Genomic DNA, 20,969 nt, shown 5'->3' with positions numbered 1-20,969 from the left:
GGTGCCGCTACACTATGACTGTGGATAGCAAGATCTTTGTTATGCTTAAGTTACATTATTATACCAAATTTTATATGCAGCTATTATGATAATTTGGAATGACTTCACATAGCTACTGTCATTAACTTTGGTGGTTGTTTATTTCATGGTTTCATATACGATTAAAAACTTTTTCTCTATAGTTGTTTTCTCCGTTGTCAAAAACAAATTCTTTGTTATACTTATGTGTGCAAGTTGCATTTATGTGAGTGTGTGGCTATGTGTGTGTACTGCTGACAGAGGCCTTAATGGCCGAAAGTTTTAATTGCGTGAATGTTTTTATTGTGCCTATCGCGACTCAGCATCTCCGCTATATGGTGAATTGTTGTTGTTGTTGTTGTTGTTGTTGTTGTTGTCTTCAGTCCTGAGACTGGTTTGATGCAGCTCTCCATGCTACCCTATCCTGTGCAAGCTTCTTCATCTCCCAGTACCTACTGCAACCTACAGCCTTCTGAATCTGCTTAGTGTATTCATCTCTTGGTCTCCCTCTACGATTTTTACCCTCCACGCTGCCCTCCAATGATAAATTTGTGATCCCTTGATGCATCCGAACATGTCCTGCCAACTGGTCCCTTCTTTTTGTCAAGTTGTGCTACAAACTCCTCTTCTCCCCAATTCTATTCAATACCTCCTCATTAGTTATGTGATCTACCCATCTAATCTTCACTATTCTTCTGTAGCACCACATTTCGAAAGCTTCTATTCTCTTCTTGTCAAAACTATGGTGAGTAGCATGCTGGATTTTCCAAGTTTGATATTTGTTATACTTAGGTATATATTACTACATGATGGCTTACATACATGCTGACTGTAGCCTACATTTACAAAACACGCTTTGGAGCTATCAGCTGTGGTGTGTGTTGTGGAAGCTAATGCAACATCACAATCACAGTATAGCCAACTACACATGAGTTCTCAAGCGACATATTTCTGTTGACCGGGTATATGTATCTCTCATGTAGCCAGTGTCTGTGTCAGAATGCGGAACACAGTGCTCGGAAGGTAATTGGAGGATTTATCCATAGATCAGGTAAGAACAATACACTCTACATGAGTGATTTATTATGAATGTGTACTACATCTACATCTACATGACTACTCTGCAATTCACATTTAAGTGCTTGGCAGAGGGTTCATCGTACCACACTCATACTACCTCTCTACCATTCCACTCCCGATCAGCGCGCGGGAAAATTGAACACATAAACCTTTCTGTTCGAGCTCTGATTTCTCTTATTTTATTTTGATGATCATTCCTACCTATGTAGGTTGGGTGCAACAAAATATTTTTGCATTCGGAAGAGAAAGTTGGTGACTGAAATTTCGTAAATAGATCTTGCTGCGACGAAAAACGTCTTTGCTTTAATGACTTCCATCCCAACTCGCGTATCATATCTGCCACACTCTCTCCCCTATTGTGTGATAATACAAAACAAGCTGCCCTTTTTTGCACCCTTTCAATGTCCTCAGTCAATCCCACCTGGTAAGGATCCCACACCGCGCAGCAATATTCTAACAGAGGACGAACAAGTGTAGTGTAAGCTGTCTCTTTAGTGGACTTGTTGCATCGTCTAAGTGTCCTGCCAATGAAACGCAACCTTTGGCTCGCCTTCACCATAATATTATCTATGTGGTCTTTCCAACTGAAGTTGTTCGTAATTTTAACACCCAGGTACTTAGCTGAATAGACAGCCTTGAGAATTGTACTATTTATCGAGTAATCGAATTCCAATGGATTTCTTTTGGAGCTCATGTGGATCACCTCACACTTTTCGTTATTTAGCGTCAACTGCCACCTGCCACACCATACAGCAATCTTTTCTAAATCGCTTTGCAACTGATACTGGTCTTCGGATGACCTTACTAGACGGTAAATTACAGCATCATCTGCGAACAACCTAAGAGAACTGCTCAGATTGTCACCCAGGTCATTTATATAGATCAGGAACAGCAGAGGTCCCAGGATGCTTCCCTGGGGAACACCTGATATCACTTCAGTTTTACTCGATGATTTGCCGTCTATTACTACGAACTGCGACCTTCTTGACAGGAAATCACAAATCCAGTCGCACAAGTGAGACGATACCCCATAGGCCCGCAGCTTGATTAGAAGTTGCTTGTGAGGAACGGTCTCAAAAGCTTTCCAGAAATCCAGAAATATGGAATCAACCTGAGATCCCCTGTCTATAGCGGCCATTACTTCGTGTGAATAAAGAGCTAGCTGCGTTGCACAAGAACAATGTTTTCTGAAACCATGCTGATTACGTATCAATAGATCTACATCTACATCTACATTTATACTCTGCAAGCCACCCAACGCTGTGTGGCGGAGGGCACTTTACGTGCCACTGTCATTACCTCCCTTTCCTGTTCCAGTCGCGTATGGTTCGCGGGAAGAACGACTGTTTGAAAGCCTCTGTGCACGCTCTAATCTCTCTAATTTTACATTCGTGATCTCCTCAGGAGGTATAAGTAGGGGGAAGCAATATATTCGATACCTCATCCAGAAACACACCCTCTCGAAACCTGGCGAGCAAGCTACACCGCGATGCAGAGCGCCTCTCTTGCAGAGTCTGCCACTTGAGTTTGTTAAACATCTCCGTAACGCTATCACGGTTACCAAATAACCCTGTGACGAAACGCGCCGCTCTTCTTTGGATCTTCTCTATCTCCTCCGTCAACCCGATCTGGTGCGGATCCCACACTGATGAGCAATACTCAAGTATAGGTCGAACGAGTGTTTTGTAAGCCACCTCCTTTGTTGATGGACTACATTTTCTAAGGACTCTCCCAATGAATCTCAACCTGGTACCCGCCTTACCAACAATTAATTTTATATGATCATTCCACTTCAAATCGTTCCGCACGCATACTCCCAGATATTTTACAGAAGTAACTGCTACCAGTATTTGTTCCGCTATCATATAATCATACAATAAAGGATCCTTCTTCCTATGTATTCTCAATACATTACATTTGTCTATGTTAAGGGTCAGTTGCCACTCCCTGCACCAAGTGCCTATCCGCTGCAGATCTTCCTGCATTTCGCTACAATTTTCTAATGCTGCAACTTCTCTGTATACTACAGCATCATCCGCGAAAAGCCGCATGGAACTTCCGACACTATCTACTAGGTCATTTATATATATTGTGAAAAGCAATGGTCCCATAACACTCCCCTGTGGCACGCCAGAGGTTACTTTAACGTCTGTAGACGTCTCTCCGTTGATAACAACATGCTGTGTTCTGTTTGCTAAAAACTCTTCAATCCAGCCACACAGCTGGTCTGATATTCCGTAGGCTCTTACTTTGTTTATCAGGCGACAGTGCGGAACTGTATCGAACGCCTTCTGGAAGTCAAGAAAAATAGCATCTACCTGGGAGCCTGTATCTAATATTTTCTGGGTCTCATGAACAAATAGAGCGAGTTGGGTCTCACACGATCGCTGTTTCCGGAATCCATGTTGATTCCTACATAGTACATTCTGAGTTTCCAAAAACGACATGATACTCGAGCAAAAAACATGTTCTAAAATTCTACAACAGATCGACGTCAGAGATATAGGTCTATAGTTTTGCGCATCTGCTCGATGACCCTTCTTGAAGACTGGGACTACCTGTGCTCTTTTCCAATCATTTGGAACCTTCCGTTCCTCTAGAGACTTGCGGTACACGGCTGTTAGAAGGGGGGCAAGTTCTTTCGCGTACTCTGTGTAGAATCGAATTGGTATCCCGTCAGGTCCAGTGGACTTTCCTCTGTTGAGTGATTCCAGTTGCTTTTCTATTCCTTGGACACTTATTTCGATGTCAGCCATTTTTTCGTTTGTGCAAGGATTTAGAGAAGGAACTGCAGTGCGGTCTTCCTCTGTGAAACAGCTTTGGAAAAAGGTGTTTAGTATTTCAGCTTTACGCTTGTCATCCTCTGTTTCAATGCCATCATCATCCCGGAGTGTCTGGACATTCTGTTTCGAGCCACTTACTGATTTAACGTAAGACCAGAACTTCCTAGGATTTTCTGTCAAGTCGGTACCTAGTATTTTACTTTCGAATTCACTAAACGCTTCACGCATAGCCCTCCTTACGCTAACTTTGACATCGTTTAGCTTCTGTTTGTCTGAGAGGTTTTGGCTGCGTTTAAATTTGGAGTGAAGCTCTCTTTGCTTTCGCAGTAATTTCCTAACTTTGTTGTTGTACCACGGTGGGTTTTTCCCATCCCTCACAGTTTTACTCGGCACGTACCTGTCTAAAACGCATTTTACGATTGCCTTGAACTTTTTCCATAAACACTCAACATTGTCAGTGTCGGAACAGAAATTTTCGTTTTGATCTGTTAGGTAGCCTGAAATCTGCCTTCTATTACTCTTGCTAAACAGATAAACCTTCCTCCCTTTTTTTATATTCCTATTAACTTCCATATTCAGGGATGCTGCAACGGCCTTATGATCACTGATTCCCTGTTCTGCGCTTACAGAGTCGAAAAGTTCGGGTCTGTTTGTTATCAGTAGGTCCAAGATGTTATCTCCACGAGTCGGTTCTCTGTTTAATTGCTCGAGGTAATTTTCGGATAGTGCACTCAGTATAATGTCACTCGATGCTCTGTCCCTACCACCCGTCCTAAACATCTGAGTGTCCCAGTCTATATCTGGTAAATTGAAATCTCCACCTAAGACTATAACATGCTGAGAAAATTTATGTGAAATGTATTCCAAATTTTCTCTCAGCTGTTCTGCCACTAATGCTGCTGAGTCGGGGGGTCGGTAAAAGGAGCCAATTATTAACCTAGCTCGGTTGTTGAGTGTAACCTCCACCCATAATAATTCACAGAAACTATCCACTTCTACTTCACTATAGGATAAACTACTACTAACAGCAACGAACACTCCACCACCGGTTGCATGCAATCTATCCTTTCTAAACACCGTCTGTACGTTTGTAAAAATTTCGGCAGAATTTATCTCTGGCTTCAGCCAGCTTTCTGTACCTATAACGATTTCAGCTTCGGTGCTTTCTATCAGCGCTTGAAGTTCCGGTACTTTACCAACGCAGCTTCGACAGTCTACAATTACAATACCGATTGCTGCTTGGTCCCCGCATGTCCTGACTTTGCCCCGCACCCGTTGAGGCTGTTGCCCTTTCTGTACTTGCCCGAGGCCATCTAATCTAAAAAACTGCCCAGCCCACGCCACACAACCCCTGCTACCCGTGTAGCCGCTTGTTGCGTGTAGTGGACTCCTGATCTATCCAGCGGAACCTGAAACCCCACCACCCTATGGCGCAAGTCGAGGAATCTGCAGCCCACACGGTCGCAGAACCGTCTCAGCCTCTAATTCAGACCCTCCACTCGGCTCTGTACCAAAGGTCCGCAGTCAGTCCTGTTGACGATGCTGCAGACGGTGAGCTCTGCTTTCATCCCGCTAGCGAGACTGGCAGTCTTCACCAAATCAGATAGCCGCTGGAAGCCAGAGAGGATTTCCTCCGATCCATAGCGACACACATCATTTGTGCCGACATGAGCGACCACCTGCAGATGGGTGCACCCTGTACCCTTCATGGCATCCGGAAGGACCCTTTCCACATCTGGAATGACTCCCCCCGGAATGCACACGGAGTGCACTTTGGTTTTCTTCCCCTCCCTTGCTGCCATATCCCTAAGGGGCCCCATTATGCGCCTGACATTGGAGCTCCCAACTACCAGTAAGCCCACCCTCTGCGACCGCCCGGATCTTGCAGACTGAGGGGCAACCTCTGGAACAGGACAAGCAGCCATGTCAGGCCAAAGATCAGTATCAGCCTGAGACAGAGCCTGAAACCGGTTCGTCAGACAAACTGGAGAGGCCTTCCGCTCAGCCCTCCGGAATGTCTTTCGCCCCCTGCCACACCTTGAGATGACCTCCCACTCTACCACAGGTGAGGGATCAGAATCAATGCGGGCAGTATCCCGGGCAACCACAGTCGTAGTCCGATCGGGGGATGCGTGGGAAGAGCTGGCTGTCCCCGACAAACCCCCATCCGGACCCCCACAATGATGACCATTGGCAACAGCCTCAAGCTGTGTGACCGAAGCCAACACTGCCTGAAGCTGGGAGCGAAGGGATGCCAACTCAGCCTGCATCCGAACACAGCAGTTGCAGTCCCTATCCATGCTAAAAACTGTTGTGCAAAGAACGTCTGAACTAATCTACAGAGAGCGCAAACAAATCGACACAAAATTTAAACGGTTATTAAAATACAAGATTGCCTAGTAAATGCAGTAATGCTGCCACTTGTGCACTGCTGACACACTGCTCGGCGGCGTAAGGAGACTACGCGATTTTACACTATTCAGGTACTAAAGCGCGATGCTACAACTCTCAAATACTATAATACGCCCGGAATTTATGAATTAAACAATGCAAGTACCAAAAACACGCAAAGAAATTAAGAATTAAACTATGTAACAAATGAGTGAGCTAGGAGTATACGACTTGCTGCTGCAGCTGCTTATCCAACGGCGGCAGGGAGCACACTCTCTTTGAGGTGATTCATAATATTTGAATACAGTATATGCTCCAAAACCCTACTGCAAACCGACGTCAATGATATAGGTCTGTAGTTCGATGGATTACTCCTACTACCCTTCTTAAACACTGGTGCGACCTGCGCAATTTTCCAATCTGTAGGTACAGATCTATCAGTGAGTGAGCGGTTGTATATGATTGCTAAGTAGGGAGCTATTGTATCATCGTAATCTGAAAGGAACCTAATCGGTATACAATCTGGACCTGAAGACTTGCCCGAATCAAGCGATTTGAGTTGCTTCGCAACCCCTAAGGTATCTACTTCTAAGAAACTCCTGCTAGCAGCTGTTCGTGTTTCAAATTCTGGAATATTCCATTCGTCTTCCCTGGTGAAGGAATTTTGGAAAACTGCGTTCAATAACTCCGCTTTAGCGGCACAGTCGTCGGTAACAGTACCATTGGCACTGCGCAGCGAAGGTATTGACTGCGTCTTGCCGCTTGTGTACTTTACATACGACCAGAATTTCTTCGGATTTTCTACCAAATTTCAAGACAATGTTTCGTTGTGGAACCTATTAAAGGCATCTCGCATTGAAGTCCGTGTCAAATTTCGCGTGTCTGTAAATTTTAGACAATCTTCAGGATTTCGCGATCTTCTGAACTTCGCGTGCTTTTTCCGTTGCCTCTGCAACAGCGTTTGGACCTGTTTTGTGTACCATGAGGGATCAGTTCCATCTCTTACGAATTTATGAGGTACAAATCTCTCAATTACTGTTGCTACTATATCTGTGAATTTGAGCCACATATTGTCTACATTTGCATAGTCAGTTCAAAAGGAATGGAGATTGTCTCTTAGGAAGGCTTCTAGTGACACTTTATTCGCTTTTTTAAATAAAATTATTTTGCGTTTGTTTCTGGTGGATTTGGAAGAAACAGTATTGAGCCTAGCTACAACAACCTTGTGATCACTAATCCTTGTATCAGTCATGATGCTCTCTATCAGCTCTGGATTGTTTGTGGCTAAGAGGTGAAGTGTGTTTTCGCAACCATTTACGATCCGTGTGGGTTCGTGGACTAACTGCTCAAAATAATTTTTGGAGAAAGCATTTAGGACAATCTCTGAAGATGTTTTCTGCCTACCACCAGTTTTGAACAAGTATTTTTGCCAACATATCGAGGGAAGGTTGAAGTCCCCACCAACTATAACCGTATGAATGGGGTATTTATTTGTTACGAGACTCAAACTTTCTCTGAACTGTTCAGCAACTGTATCATGAGAGTCTGGGGGTCGGTAGAAGGAGCCAATAATTAACTTAGTTTGGCTGTTAAGTATAACCTCCACCCATACCAATTCACATGGAGTATCTACTTCGACTTCACTACAAGATAAACCACTACTGACATACTCAAACACTCCACCACCAATTCTGCCTAATCTATCTTTCCTGAACACAGTCTGAGACTACGTAAAAATTTCTGCAGAACTTATTTCAGGCTTTAGCCAGCTTTCTGTACCTATAACGATTTCAGCTTCTGTGCTTTCTATTAGTGCTTGAAGCTCAGGGACTTTCCCAGCACAACTACAACAATTTACAACTACAATTCTGACTGTTCCTTGATCCAAGCATGTCCTGTATTTGCCATGCACCCTTTGAGATTGCAGCCCACCCCGTACTTTCCCGAGGCCTTCTAACCTAAAAAACTGCCCAGTCCACGCCACACAGCCTCTGCTACCCATGTAGCCGCCAGCTGAGTGTAGTGAACTCCTGACCTATTCAGCGGAACCCGAAACCCCACCACCCTATGGCCCAAGTCAAGGAATCTGCAGCCAACGCAGTCGCAAAACCGTCTGAGCCTCTGATTCAGACCCTCCACCCAGCTCTGCACCAAAGGTCCGCAGTCAGTCCTGTCAATGATGCTGCAGATGGTGAGCTCTGCATTCATCTCGTAAGCAAGACCAGCAGCCTTCACCAAATCAGATAGCCGCTGGAATCCAGAGAGAATTTCCTCAGATCCAAAGCGACACACGTCATTAGTGCCGACATGTGTCACCACCTGCAGCTGGCTGCACCCTGTGCTCTTCATGGCATCCTGAAGGACCCTTTCCACATCAAGAATGACTCCACTCAGAATGCACATGGAGTGCACACTGGATTTCTTCCCCTCCTTAGCCGCCATATCCCTAAGGGGCCCCATTACGCGCCTAAGATTGGAGATCCCAACTACCAATAAGCCCACCCTCTGTGATTGCCCGGACCTTGAAGGCTGAGAATCATAGAATCATCCTCTGAAACAGGGCAGGCAGCTGCATCTGGCTCAGTCAGAGACAGTGCCTGAAACCTGAACTACACTTACATCAAACTTTATACAACCAGAAATAGCTATTCTAATGGCTACTAGTAACCTGGTCATTTTCTCATGTTACTGCCATGGTCTACATCTACATGATTACTCTGCAATTCACATTTAAGTGCTTGGCAGAGGGTTCATGGAACCACAATCATACTATCTCTCTACCATACCACTCCCGAACAGCACATGGGAAAATCGAACACCTAAACCTTTCTGTTCGAGCTCTGATTTCTCTTATTTTATTTTAATGATCATTCCTACCTATGTAGGTTGGGTGCAACAAAATATTTTTGCATTCGGAAGAGAAAGTTGGTGACTGAAATTTCGTAAATAGATCTCGCCGCGACGAAAAACGTCTTTGCTTTAATGACTTCCATCCCAACTCGCGTATCATATCTGCCACACTCTCTCCCCTATTGTGTGATAATACAAAACAAGCTGCCCTTTTTTGCACCCTTTCAATGTCCTCAGTCAATCCCACCTGGTAAGGATCCCACACCGCGCAGCAATATTCTAACAGAGGACGAACAAGTGTAGTGTAAGCTGTCTCTTTAGTGGACTTGTTGCATCGTCTAAGTGTCCTGCCAATGAAACGCAACCTTTGGCTCGCCTTCACCATAATATTATCTATGTGGTCTTTCCAACTGAAGTTGTTCGTAATTTTAACACCCAGGTACTTAGCTGAATAGACAGCCTTGAGAATTGTACTATTTATCGAGTAATCGAATTCCAATGGATTTCTTTTGGAACTCATGTGGATCACCTCACACTTTTCGTTATTTAGCGTCAACTGCCACCTGCCACACCATACAGCAATCTTTTCTAAATCGCTTTGCAACTGATACTGGTCTTCGGATGACCTTACTAGACGGTAAATTACAGCATCATCTGCGAACAACCTAAGAGAACTGCTCAGATTGTCACCCAGGTCATTTATATAGATCAGGAACAGCAGAGGTCCCAGGATGCTTCCCTGGGGAACACCTGATATCACTTCAATTTTACTCGATGATTTGCCGTCTATTACTACGAACTGTGACCTTCCTTACAGGAAATCACGAATCCAGTCGCACAACTGAAACGATACCCTATAGGCCCGCAGCTTGATTAGTCGCTTGTGAGGAACGGTGTCAAAAGCTTTCCGGAAATCTAGAAATACGGAATCAACTTGAGGTCCCCTGTCGATAGCGGCCATTACTTCGTGCGAATAAAGAGCTAGCTGCGTTGCCCAAGAACGATGTTTTCTGAAACCATGCTGATTATGTATCAATAGATCGTTCCCTTCGAGGTGATTCATAATGTTTGAATACAATATATGCTCCAAAACCCTACTTCAAACCGACATCAATGATATAGGTCTGTAGTTCGATGGATTACTCCTACTACCCTCCTTAAACACTGGTGCGACCTGCACAATTTTCCAATCTGTAGGTACAGATCTATCGGTGAGCGAGCGGTTGTGTATGATTGCTAAGTAGGGAGCTATTGTACCAGCGTAATCTGAAAGGAACCTAATCGGTATACAATCTGGACCTGGAGACTTGCCCGTATCAAGCGATTTGAGTTGAGGCTGTTTGGTGAGGCTGTTTAAATAGTTCACATGTGAAACCTGCACAGGGAAGCTCATATTGTCACAACTGCTACCCCTAGGAAGTGGTGCAAGGTAGATAGATGGTGGTGGCTCAGTTTCCTCTGAGTCGTCATGTGGTTTGTTGCTGCTCTCCAGGAAAGCATCCCCAAGTAGGTTGTGCAGACAAGTTACAATGACTAAAACCTGTGTTGTATCAGGCTTTATAAATCAACATATTAAAAAATGCAAAATACGTGGCTCAAGTGGCATTTTCAGACACACTACTAGCTCGGCAGGGACAGTATTCAAAGATTGCTTTCTTGCTGTCGACACCTGCAGCAGGCTGAGAGTAGGTTTGCACTCAATTGAGATGCATCATCTCTCACAAGAACATGTAGAAAAACGTCAGAAGAGGTCAGTTTGCAAGGAAGTGAAAACATAGATTCACTCCTGAAACATCCTCCTATATTACTCCTGTCAGAAATTCCAATGTCAATTTCCTTTCCATAGGATGAGCCAACATCAGTGAACATTAACTCATAGTCAACATCAACGATAGCAAGTAACACAATTGATTAAAAAATGTTTCAATATTTTAAACATAGCTGCACAACAGCAGTGGTTTCACGTAACAAAATTATAAACAGCCGACCAGTTGCAATGGATAAAGAAATCCTTTACCTAGGTTTTGACAAATATAAATTTCTCTTCTTCAGAAGGTAACCTAAGGGCAATGAACATCATAGCTTACGTTAGAAAAGTATGAAACTTATAAGCCAAGAATAAATTTTAAGACAAATTAGACAACTCTTGCATTACAGAAGTATGATAACAACTACTGGTACTTACAATTTTAAAAAGAAATGTTAAAAAGAAATTGGTACATTTAGTCATTTCTGACAGCACAATAAGAAAAAAGATGATCTTAACAGTGAAGCTTACTGTATACACGTATTTTTAACAAAAGCCTTTAAAGATCTCTTTCATTTCCAAATTGACCACCTGTGGAATAGTATTAATGAATGGCTTTTTAATTGCAAAGAAGAAATTAGGGCCAGACATGAAAGAAAGTTGTTAAAGTTTAATAATAGGGCCACAAGTAAAAATGTTAATATAGCAGACAATAGTGTCAAACATCAGTTTTACGAAAGAATACTGAATAAAACTAATATTACTTTTACGCAGGCTGAGAATGACTTGTTATGTAAAGGCCTTAAATATAATTTGCCTTCTCAACTCGATAAAGATCCAGTTATCTGTAATCTTATTGTAGATCTTAAAATTGGTTTGGAATCCCTTAAATTAGAGAAATCCGAGCAAGTCAAATGTGCCTACAAATGTAATAACATAATAGACAAAGAAATTAAACTACATTCTAATGTTCAGTTGAGTGAATATAGAACAGTAAAAGACATTAATCGTAAACTGAGAGAACACGACGCCTTAGTCACTAACTGCTGTCGTGGCTTATAAAAATGAATATATTGAAAAGATGGTAAAGTTTTTTGAGGACAATGACATCGCTGAGGTTACCGTAGATCCAACCACGGAATTGCACAAAGAAATCTGGCATACTTTAGCTAGTTCTGTCAGCTTGTTCAATAACTTCCAAAAGAAATGGCTTATACATATGAACCCGAAACCACCCGTGCTCAAAAGTCAGTTTAAATTGCACAAACAAAATCACCCGATTCGCCCTGTAGTGAATGGAATAGGTAGCCCACATCACACACTCGCTAGGTGCCTCCATTTTAAAATTAAAGATGCTTTCATATTTGAAAATAATTTTTCGGTGAAAAACAGCAAGGAATTGATCAGCAATATTCAAAATGTAAGATGTACACCTGACACTAGACTGGTTTCCTTTGACATCGTCACTCTTTATACAAATGTCCCTGTCGATGTAACCAAAGCCCTTGTAAAAAAGAATCTACTAAAACATAAAAAACTAAGTGAAATTCAGATTGCAGAACTGATTATTTGCTTAAAGTCGTTTTGAAATACAATTAATTCACGTGCAATGGGAAAATGTATATACAACCAGATGGTTTAGCAATAGGTAGTCCCCTCGCTGGTATTTTGGCAGATGTTTTCATCAACACTCTGGAAATAACGTTCTTCAATTCAAGTTCAGAATTACCCCACAAAATCCGTTATTATGCATGTTATGTTGACGACATTATCATTGCTTTTGACGGTACTGATCATGAGTTAGAGCTTCTCTTCAATACTTTCAATGATTTACATGAAAAAATTTCCTTCACAACAGAACTTCAGAATGAAAAAGGTGAACTTCACTTTCTCGATTTAACAATTTCTATACAGAGTAGTTCCTTCAATTTCAACATTTTCTGTAAGGAAAAATATTCAGATAATGACATCTCTGCTGACTCAACTCATCCAAAAGCTCATAAACTGGCGTTTTTTCATTCTGCCATTCACCGTATGGTAACTACTCCTTTATCACGTGCCGATCAACAAAAAGAATTGAATGTCATCAAAGCGATTGTGGTTAATAATGGGTACAATCAGAATATGATTGATTGCATGTTCAATAAGAAAACTTCCCTAAACTGTTCGATTTTGAGCAACAACCTCCCCACTGATAGCAAAAGAAGCTAAAAAATTTATTTCTATTCCTTTCTTGGGCAATATATCATATAGGATAAAACGCCTGCTAACGAAAAAATATAACTGTAATGTCTCCTTCTCTACAGATAACAGTTTAAAGAGAAATCTTGTACATTCAGTAGAGATCGCCGGCGATCAGTTTTCCAATTCAGGGGTTTACAAACTAACCTGTAATGACTGTCCTTCATATTATATTGGTCAAACAGGCAGAGCTGTGAAAACAAGATATAAAGAACACCTATTAGGTAAAAAAGGAGCGAATATACACAATTCTGCTTTTGCTGAACACCTCCTGATAGCCAGTCATACACCAAAACATTTAGAAGACACTGTTATCCTACACAGAGAAGACAAAGGGTGTAGATTAAATCTGAGGGAAGAGTTACAAATTTTCAAACATCTTGAGCTCAAGGATGGTAATATACTGAACAACCAATTGAACCTTACTTGTGGACAATTTTTCGAAGGCTTTAAACCTGTACTGTTTACGGTATAACATTAATGCTGGTAACCTTAGTGGTTTATTTCCTTAGGAAGCTATGATGCACCTTTAGTGCTTTAAGCTCACTACCCCTTATGTAATGGTGGTTTTGTCACAATGTATGTTTGCTACTACATCGGCCCTTATGTGATTTTGCCTGGCTCTAAAATTTTGTTTTTCCTGTGAATGTGTATTAACAGGATTGTGTACCAGTGTTCGTAATTCTTTCTTGACATGAGCCATTATTATCAATTTTAAATTTCTGACATGTGTACCGTTTGTGAGCTTCACTAATATAGTAATGTAAATTTTTATATATTTTGACTGTATATGCCACTGGGCGAAAGTTTCTCAGTGTAAGCGCCACCTGCCTTTTTTTATGTATAGCTACATTATTTGTACCAATACTCCCATACTGTTATAACGGGAGTGTTAATTTCCTTCCTTTTTTTTAGTGTTACTCTACCTAAGGATGTTATTAATACTGATAATTTACACATTGCCTTTGTACGTCAATTGGCACGTTTCTCGGCACGAGCGCCACCTGCCCTGTTTTCAGAGTAACTACGCTCGCCGATTACACTGTCATTTGTAAGCTCTGCAAGATCCATGAGCTATTTTATATTAACATGGCAAACCCTAATTCTAGGGCTATATTTTATTTTTGACACATGGATCTATGCCGACAACTGTAAAAACGGCGATGGTACATTAGTCCTTACTAATGTAAAATTGTAAGTACCAGTCGTCGTTATCATACTTCTGTAATGCAAGAGTTGTCTAATTTGTCTTAAAATTTATTCTTGGCTTATAAGTTTCATATTTTTCTAACATAAGCTATGATGTTCATTGCCCTTAGGTTACCTTCTGAAGAAGACAAATTTATATTTGTCGAAACCTAGGTAAAGAATTTCTTTATCCATTGCAACTGGTCGGCTGTTTATAATTTTATTAAAAAATGTTTGTAATTATAGGAAATATTGCTGTTCAAATTCTACAGACTTCGTCCTCAAATCATCAGGTAAGGATAGCTGCACAAACAGAGGTACTAATTTCCTTCTAAGAACTGACAGTGTACTTTGTACTATTCCATTGACATAAGTGCGTGATATTCTGAGTGCAAAAGCTTATGATCTAAATGACTCTCCTGTTACCATAAACCTAAAAGCAAAACAATATAAAATTAAAATTCAGAAAGTAAGACCAAGGTGCATTTGGGGATTGAAAGTTATACATAACTGTACTGTTTAATTTAGACTAAGATGCAATGTAATGATTTGCTAATAATACTGACACACTGCAGGTGAAGATTTTAACAGAAGATGGAGGAATGTTAAATATACCTATTAAAAATGATTAAAAAAGGAAAAGTAACTGGATCTCCTACTTCAAGTCAATGTAAGAAATGGCCACTGGCTGATATATTAACATTTCTTGGAAGACTGGGCCAGAAGAAAGAGGGCACTATTGTTTCAACCCTTACTTTTGATTCATAATCATAAAATTGTAGTTAACTTCATCAGAAGCTACTTCGCAGAAGTATATCACACTTTCAGCATTCCGATGTCAGCACTCATTAACATGCAGATGATAAAACTATCATAATGGACCTTCCTTTGACAGAGGATGAAGATACAACTGTTGATTTTCTCTTATCAACTACTAAAAGGCAGAAGCGAAATGATAAATTTTAGAACTTTTGGAAGTTATCTGTATCAAAAGAGAAAATATTATTAAGAACTTTAACCAGAAGTCAGGTGAAGATACTGATGTATTTTTCAGAAACATAGTAATGTCAGTCAAACTGAGGCATGACTCAACCAAACAAATGAAAATTATGTCATTGCAAATGGTTTTTGATTTGAAAAATTGTAGTGAACAACGAGCATCGCCACCAAAATGTGGATTTTGCAACTGAAAGTAGTTGATTATCCCCAAAGGTACCAATATCATATTTTCAGGCAGTGCAGATTTCACTATCCTCTAAATGTAAGCTATCTGAACATGTTTCCTAGCCAACAGTATGAGAGTTCTAGCACCATGTCGTATATGGGGTCTCTCACACATAAATCATGTTTCCAGGTGACACAATAAATATTTGATGGCCCACATGTTACCAAAAGTAATTTTACCATTACCTTAGCTATTTTTGTCTCTGGAAGTTTCTACGATGTCCTACACAATGCAAATTTATTGGTGATGACTTTTCCCACTATACAGGTAAAATAAATTCATTCTGCTACAGTATCCTTTTTTTTTTTTACTATAAAACACCTCTCCATTTTCATGATAAAACACCCATCACACGAATCTGTAAACCCTGAGATTGGAAATTTGTTGTGACATTACTTTTGGAATTTTTATTGATATCTGAAATTATTACAGACATGCCAGGGTAGCCAAGAGCGCTAATGCACGGCTTCCTGGACTTGGGTAGGCACGCCGGCCCCGGATCGAATCCGCCCAGTGGATTAACAATGAGAGCTGGTATGCCGGCCCGCCTGGATATGGTTTTCCACATCCCTCTAGGTGAATACCAGGCTGGTCCCCACGTTCTGCCTCAGTTACATGACTCGCAGACATTTGAAACAAGTTCACGCTATTCCATGACTTACACTAGATGCAGACACCTAGGGTACACTTCTTCCATCCCGAGGGGGTTCGGGGTGGCGGCAGGAAGGGCATCCGGCCACCCTCTGGAACTAACACTACCAAATCAATAGTAACCAGGCCGACCCCGCATTGCTGCGGGGCTAAGGCCTCAAGGAAATGATGATGATGATCTGATATTATTACACATTTCAAATATTGTAAGCAGGTTATTTTTAATGGTAAAAACCATTGAAAAACTGAGGGGTGCTCTATGAACAAAGGAGAGATGCTTGTTAGGAATTACTTGCAGAGGCATGGGAAAAACAAATGCATCAGAGAACTCAATGGAGAGGAAGACATTACATGTAAAGAAAATGAAATGGCAATGAGTTGGTCATGTAGCCAGGCAAATGGGAGATAGATAAAGCAAGGAAGTTTTTTGCTGGTTTATAAGAAATCAGAAAAGATCAATGTGACCCTCTAACGGAAGGTGAATAGACAATTTTGACTGGAGCAATGTGGATACATACAGCTGAAGACTGTAATACACTAGAGGTGGTCTTTGTCCATCACTAGGCATCAAATGACTGCTACAGATGATGATGATGATGATGATGATGATGGGGATGATGACGATGGGGATGATGACGATGGGGATGATGTAATGACCTTGAGGCTCTTAACTTTCACAACTATCACTTAAGTTAAATTTGGAATGAAACATAAAAGGAATTTTCATGTCAACTAGGAAGTTAAACAGAGAAAAGTAATTAAGGAAAGATTACAATACTCACATGTATGGAATACAGGGAGGTTGTGTGTCACCAAGTGCCTGCCTATATGCACGGAAGCTGGATGAACTATCAATAAGTGCACAGTATTCCTTAAGGCCTTCAGTGATATGCTTCTGCCATTCTAACCGACGAATTGGTGCAGAGTCTAGAGCTGACAATAGTGCCAGATAAGAATTGAAGTTATTTATTTTTCTTAGATGCTTCATGATTTTTATAAATTTTACAACATAGCGTTCTCTGTCTTTTGCTTCACTTTGCTCCAGGATTCTTGATCTTGCCCTGAAATTGAGAAGTGTTGGCTATTATGCATGTAACCATTCTCTAATACAAAAATCATTTAGTTAATGTTTTATTTTTTAAATTAATGTCTATTATCTACACTTACCATGTAGTAATCATGAACAATTAAGATATTAAACTGATTCTTGTATTTAACTCCGAAATTTGCTGTGTGTTCTTAGATAAGCACCCTCAAGAAGTATTAATAGGTACAAACAGACCAAAAAGGTGCCAAATACGTATTTCAAAAATATATGTTTCAAGGAATGTACATTTACATGTCTTAAAGTGGAACTGACATATGTTGTTGTCAAGTTTCAAAAAATTCACACAACGTATATGAACTATCTGCACTTTAACAAGCTTCATCACGCATTCATTGTTGCTTTGGCTTTGGTTGAATAAAGAATATGCAGTACTGACGTCTTTACTGAGAGGGAAAAGAGAGAGAAACGGAAAAGAGAGAGAGAGAGAGAGAGAGAGAGAGAGAGCGCGTGTGTGTGTGTTTTTTAGCATCTCGTACTTTGATTATTTAGTCTTACGTGTACCTACATAATATTATTGAGAAGCTATATTGGAAAAATAATTTAGGCAAGTGCATTACTGCAAACATGTCTAGCAATTTATTTAAATAATTAATACTTAAAAGCATACTCGAGGCTGATTTCCTGTATTTTTATTTTCTCTCTATTTCATTTGATTATATTAATCTGAGTATGATTCACATTTACTTTTTAGCAGGAATTCAGGCAATTTCAAAGTTAGGATTATTTCAAAATCTTTGTAACTGGTTTATACTGTTCAATATTATATTATGCTCAAGTCTAAGCAGTGCTACTAATAATGAAAGGAATTAATTGAACAACTCACCATGTAGCTGAGTTGCTGAACGGCTGATAGGTACAAACAAGTTGAAACCACTTCTGAGCTTCTGAACAGTGTCCTTCCTCAGAGGTAACATTAAAAACCACACACACACACACACACACACACACACACACACACACACACACACACACAGTTACATTGTCCCACTGCTGCAGTCCAACTGAGAGGAAGGTAATATCAGGAGGGAGTGGCAGCAAGGGAATGTGATGGGAGATGCGTTTACAGGAGGGATAGATAAAACAGTTGGTTTTACACTCCAATGGAAAACCAATAAGTCCACGCCATTGCACCCAGCTTAACTTCATATATCATATACTTCCTTCATCACATCTCAACCACTCTCGTTCTATTAACACCTGGATCACTGTCTGCACTGTCTGTCACTGTTATACCACATCCCCATACATCTAAATCTCCTATCAAGGAATGCCTCCATCAAGCACTGCTTTTTTCAACATCCTGCTGACTCCAGCCGCACAACCTAATTCCTTACACATCTAACCAATTACACATCTGTCATTAACTAATTTTCCTTCAGTGAAAGATATACAAACAAATCTGTGCAATACTGCATGTTTGGACAGTGTTGTGTGGTCTGAGGCATGGTCTGTCTTGGCACAACTCAGTATGTCTCAGCTTTGTTTGGTGCTTGTAGGAATTGCACAATACATCATTTAGCAGTGCAATGTGATACCATTTCTCATAGCATTTGGTGTGGCATTTTTTGATTGGCACAACTTTTTTCAGCATGGCAGAATTGTGGTGTCAGCACTGTTTATATCTTACTATTTGTTCCTGGTACAAATGAAGTTTACAGATCCATGGCTACTTGCACAGAAGAAGGGAGTCTAGTGATCTATCATCACTTGCCCTGAAAAATTAATGAGCATCACAGAAGACAAGGATGAGAATTCTCAAAATCTATTGTGCATTCACATAACTGATGCATGCAACATATTTGCTATGGAGCAGTGTTACAACATTGTGGAGAAAGAATTAAACACTTAACTGACAATAAAAGGGCAAAAAATTACACAACTATATACAATTTGTATGGGATTTATCGTGTTCTACATCAAGAAGCTCTCTGTGCTGAATTTGCAGACATGGAACATATGATAAAATTAGTGGTACAAATAGTAAATTTTCTAACATTGTGGGTATTATTATATCGTCAGTTGGCAACAGGTTTTTTTTTTTTTTTTTTTTGACTGAGTGAAGAAGTATGAAGACATTACAGATTGCTGTGAAATATGTTGATTAAGTCATGGGGTGTAACAGGAAGGATTTTTTGAATTAAGACTCACTATTGTCGAATTTCTCAAAAAAAGAAAAGCAGGATCAAAAATTAAAATGCCTCTAATGTATTGCAGACAAAGCATTTTAAGTGGACTTTACTGCACACTGCCCACAGTAACACACTGCATAGTGAGAAACAATTTATTTCTAATTTCATGGGGACACATTTAAAAAGAAAATGGCATTGTGGAAGGGACAACTTCTGTATAATAATAATAATAATAATAATAATAATATAGCCCACTATTCTTGTTGTGACAGTGCCACGAGATTTAAAAGTGCCGCTACGTCAGTACGCAAACATGGGGATAGAGGCGCTCCGCAGCTCGGCTGAGCGCGGGAGCGCCACCTGGCTATGAACGGCGCCGGCCGCATGTCACAGCACGGCAGTTGAGTGACAGCTACGGAGTTGGTAGCATGAAACCCACTATTGTTTCTACGTTTGTGTATCCATGCAGTTTATTAGTACATTAAAGGTTATAACACTTTTTGGCGACGAGGTCGGATATTTTTTTTCCAGCGTTGGAGTATTGCGCGTTCGTGTCTGGGCAGACATGGAACAGCTTATGCAAGCGCTCACTGAACAACAAACACAGCTGACGGCTGCTATTCAGGCGTTGTCGACGTCGCTTACTCATCGCCTGTCGTCCTCTTCTCCGCCTCCGTTCCCTCCTTACGGCGAGGCCGCTGAGGACTGGGAGGATTATGAGAAGCGTTTGCGGCAACACTTCTTGGCTTTCGGCGTTGTCGACGCCCCGATGTGTAAGTCGTTATTTCTATCTTGGATTTCCCCACAGATCTATCAGCTGCTATCTCAGTTAGCCCCTCTGCGGGAACCTGCCTCTCTGTCCTTCCAAGAAATGTGTGACTTATTGTCTAACTATTACCGAAAAAACACCCACGTCGTTGCCGCCCGCGTGGCGTTCTACCGGTGTCGTAAACAGCCCCATCAATCTTACCGGGGTTGGGCGGCGGAACTACACGGTCTGAGTAGGAAATGTCAGTTTGTCACGGACACTCATCATGAGTCTTATGCTGATTCAATGGTTAGGGATGCTATTCTACGGCTTGCTCCTGATAAAGAAGTTCGGCAACGTGCCCTACAACTGCCAAACCCGTCGTTGTCGGAAGTTCTAAGCATCGCTCAATCCTTTGAAGTGTCTCACGCTGCTGGCGCGCAAATAGACGCGTGGTGTGATGTGGGCGCTGTACAGTCAACTTTCGACACGGACAATTTGCCTGTTTCCCAGGAGGACGATGATGTGGCGGCGGTTCACTCGCGTAAACAACGTCGCGTTGGGCCGCAACGCTCACAGCGAAAACAGCAACCACAGAAACAGGTTCGTTCCGCCCTTCCTTCTTGTCCACGTTGTTTCGTACAGCATGACAGGGCCGCGTGCCCAAAACGTTGGGCCACGTGTAATTCATGTAGGAAAAAAGGCCACATTGCTTCTGTGTGTCAGTCCCCTCACGTTCCTGTCACCGATGACGAGGCATCGGACATGGATGTTAACTGTGTGCTTTCTCAAACAAATAAGTTGTTTGTT

The 20,969-nt window shown here is 41.3% G+C and overlaps 1 protein-coding gene across 5 annotated transcripts in view; it reads right to left on the bottom strand.

Annotated features, from left to right (window-relative positions):
• Positions 1-20,969, bottom strand: part of LOC126184914 (guanine nucleotide-releasing factor 2) — a 406,168-nt gene that overhangs the window by 28,509 nt on the left and 356,690 nt on the right. For all 5 annotated transcript variants that reach the window (XM_049927576.1, XM_049927578.1, XM_049927575.1 and 2 more), the window contains one exon: positions 16,957-17,235. In XM_049927576.1, the coding sequence (XP_049783533.1) occupies positions 16,957-17,235 (279 nt within the window). The remainder of the gene's footprint in view (positions 1-16,956; positions 17,236-20,969) is intronic.

This window comes from Schistocerca cancellata, chromosome 4 (assembly GCF_023864275.1).
Source record: "Schistocerca cancellata isolate TAMUIC-IGC-003103 chromosome 4, iqSchCanc2.1, whole genome shotgun sequence".
NCBI lineage: Eukaryota > Metazoa > Arthropoda > Insecta > Orthoptera > Acrididae > Schistocerca > Schistocerca cancellata.
Note: the sequence above shows the minus strand (reverse complement) of the source record. Positions and strands in the feature narration are given on the sequence as shown.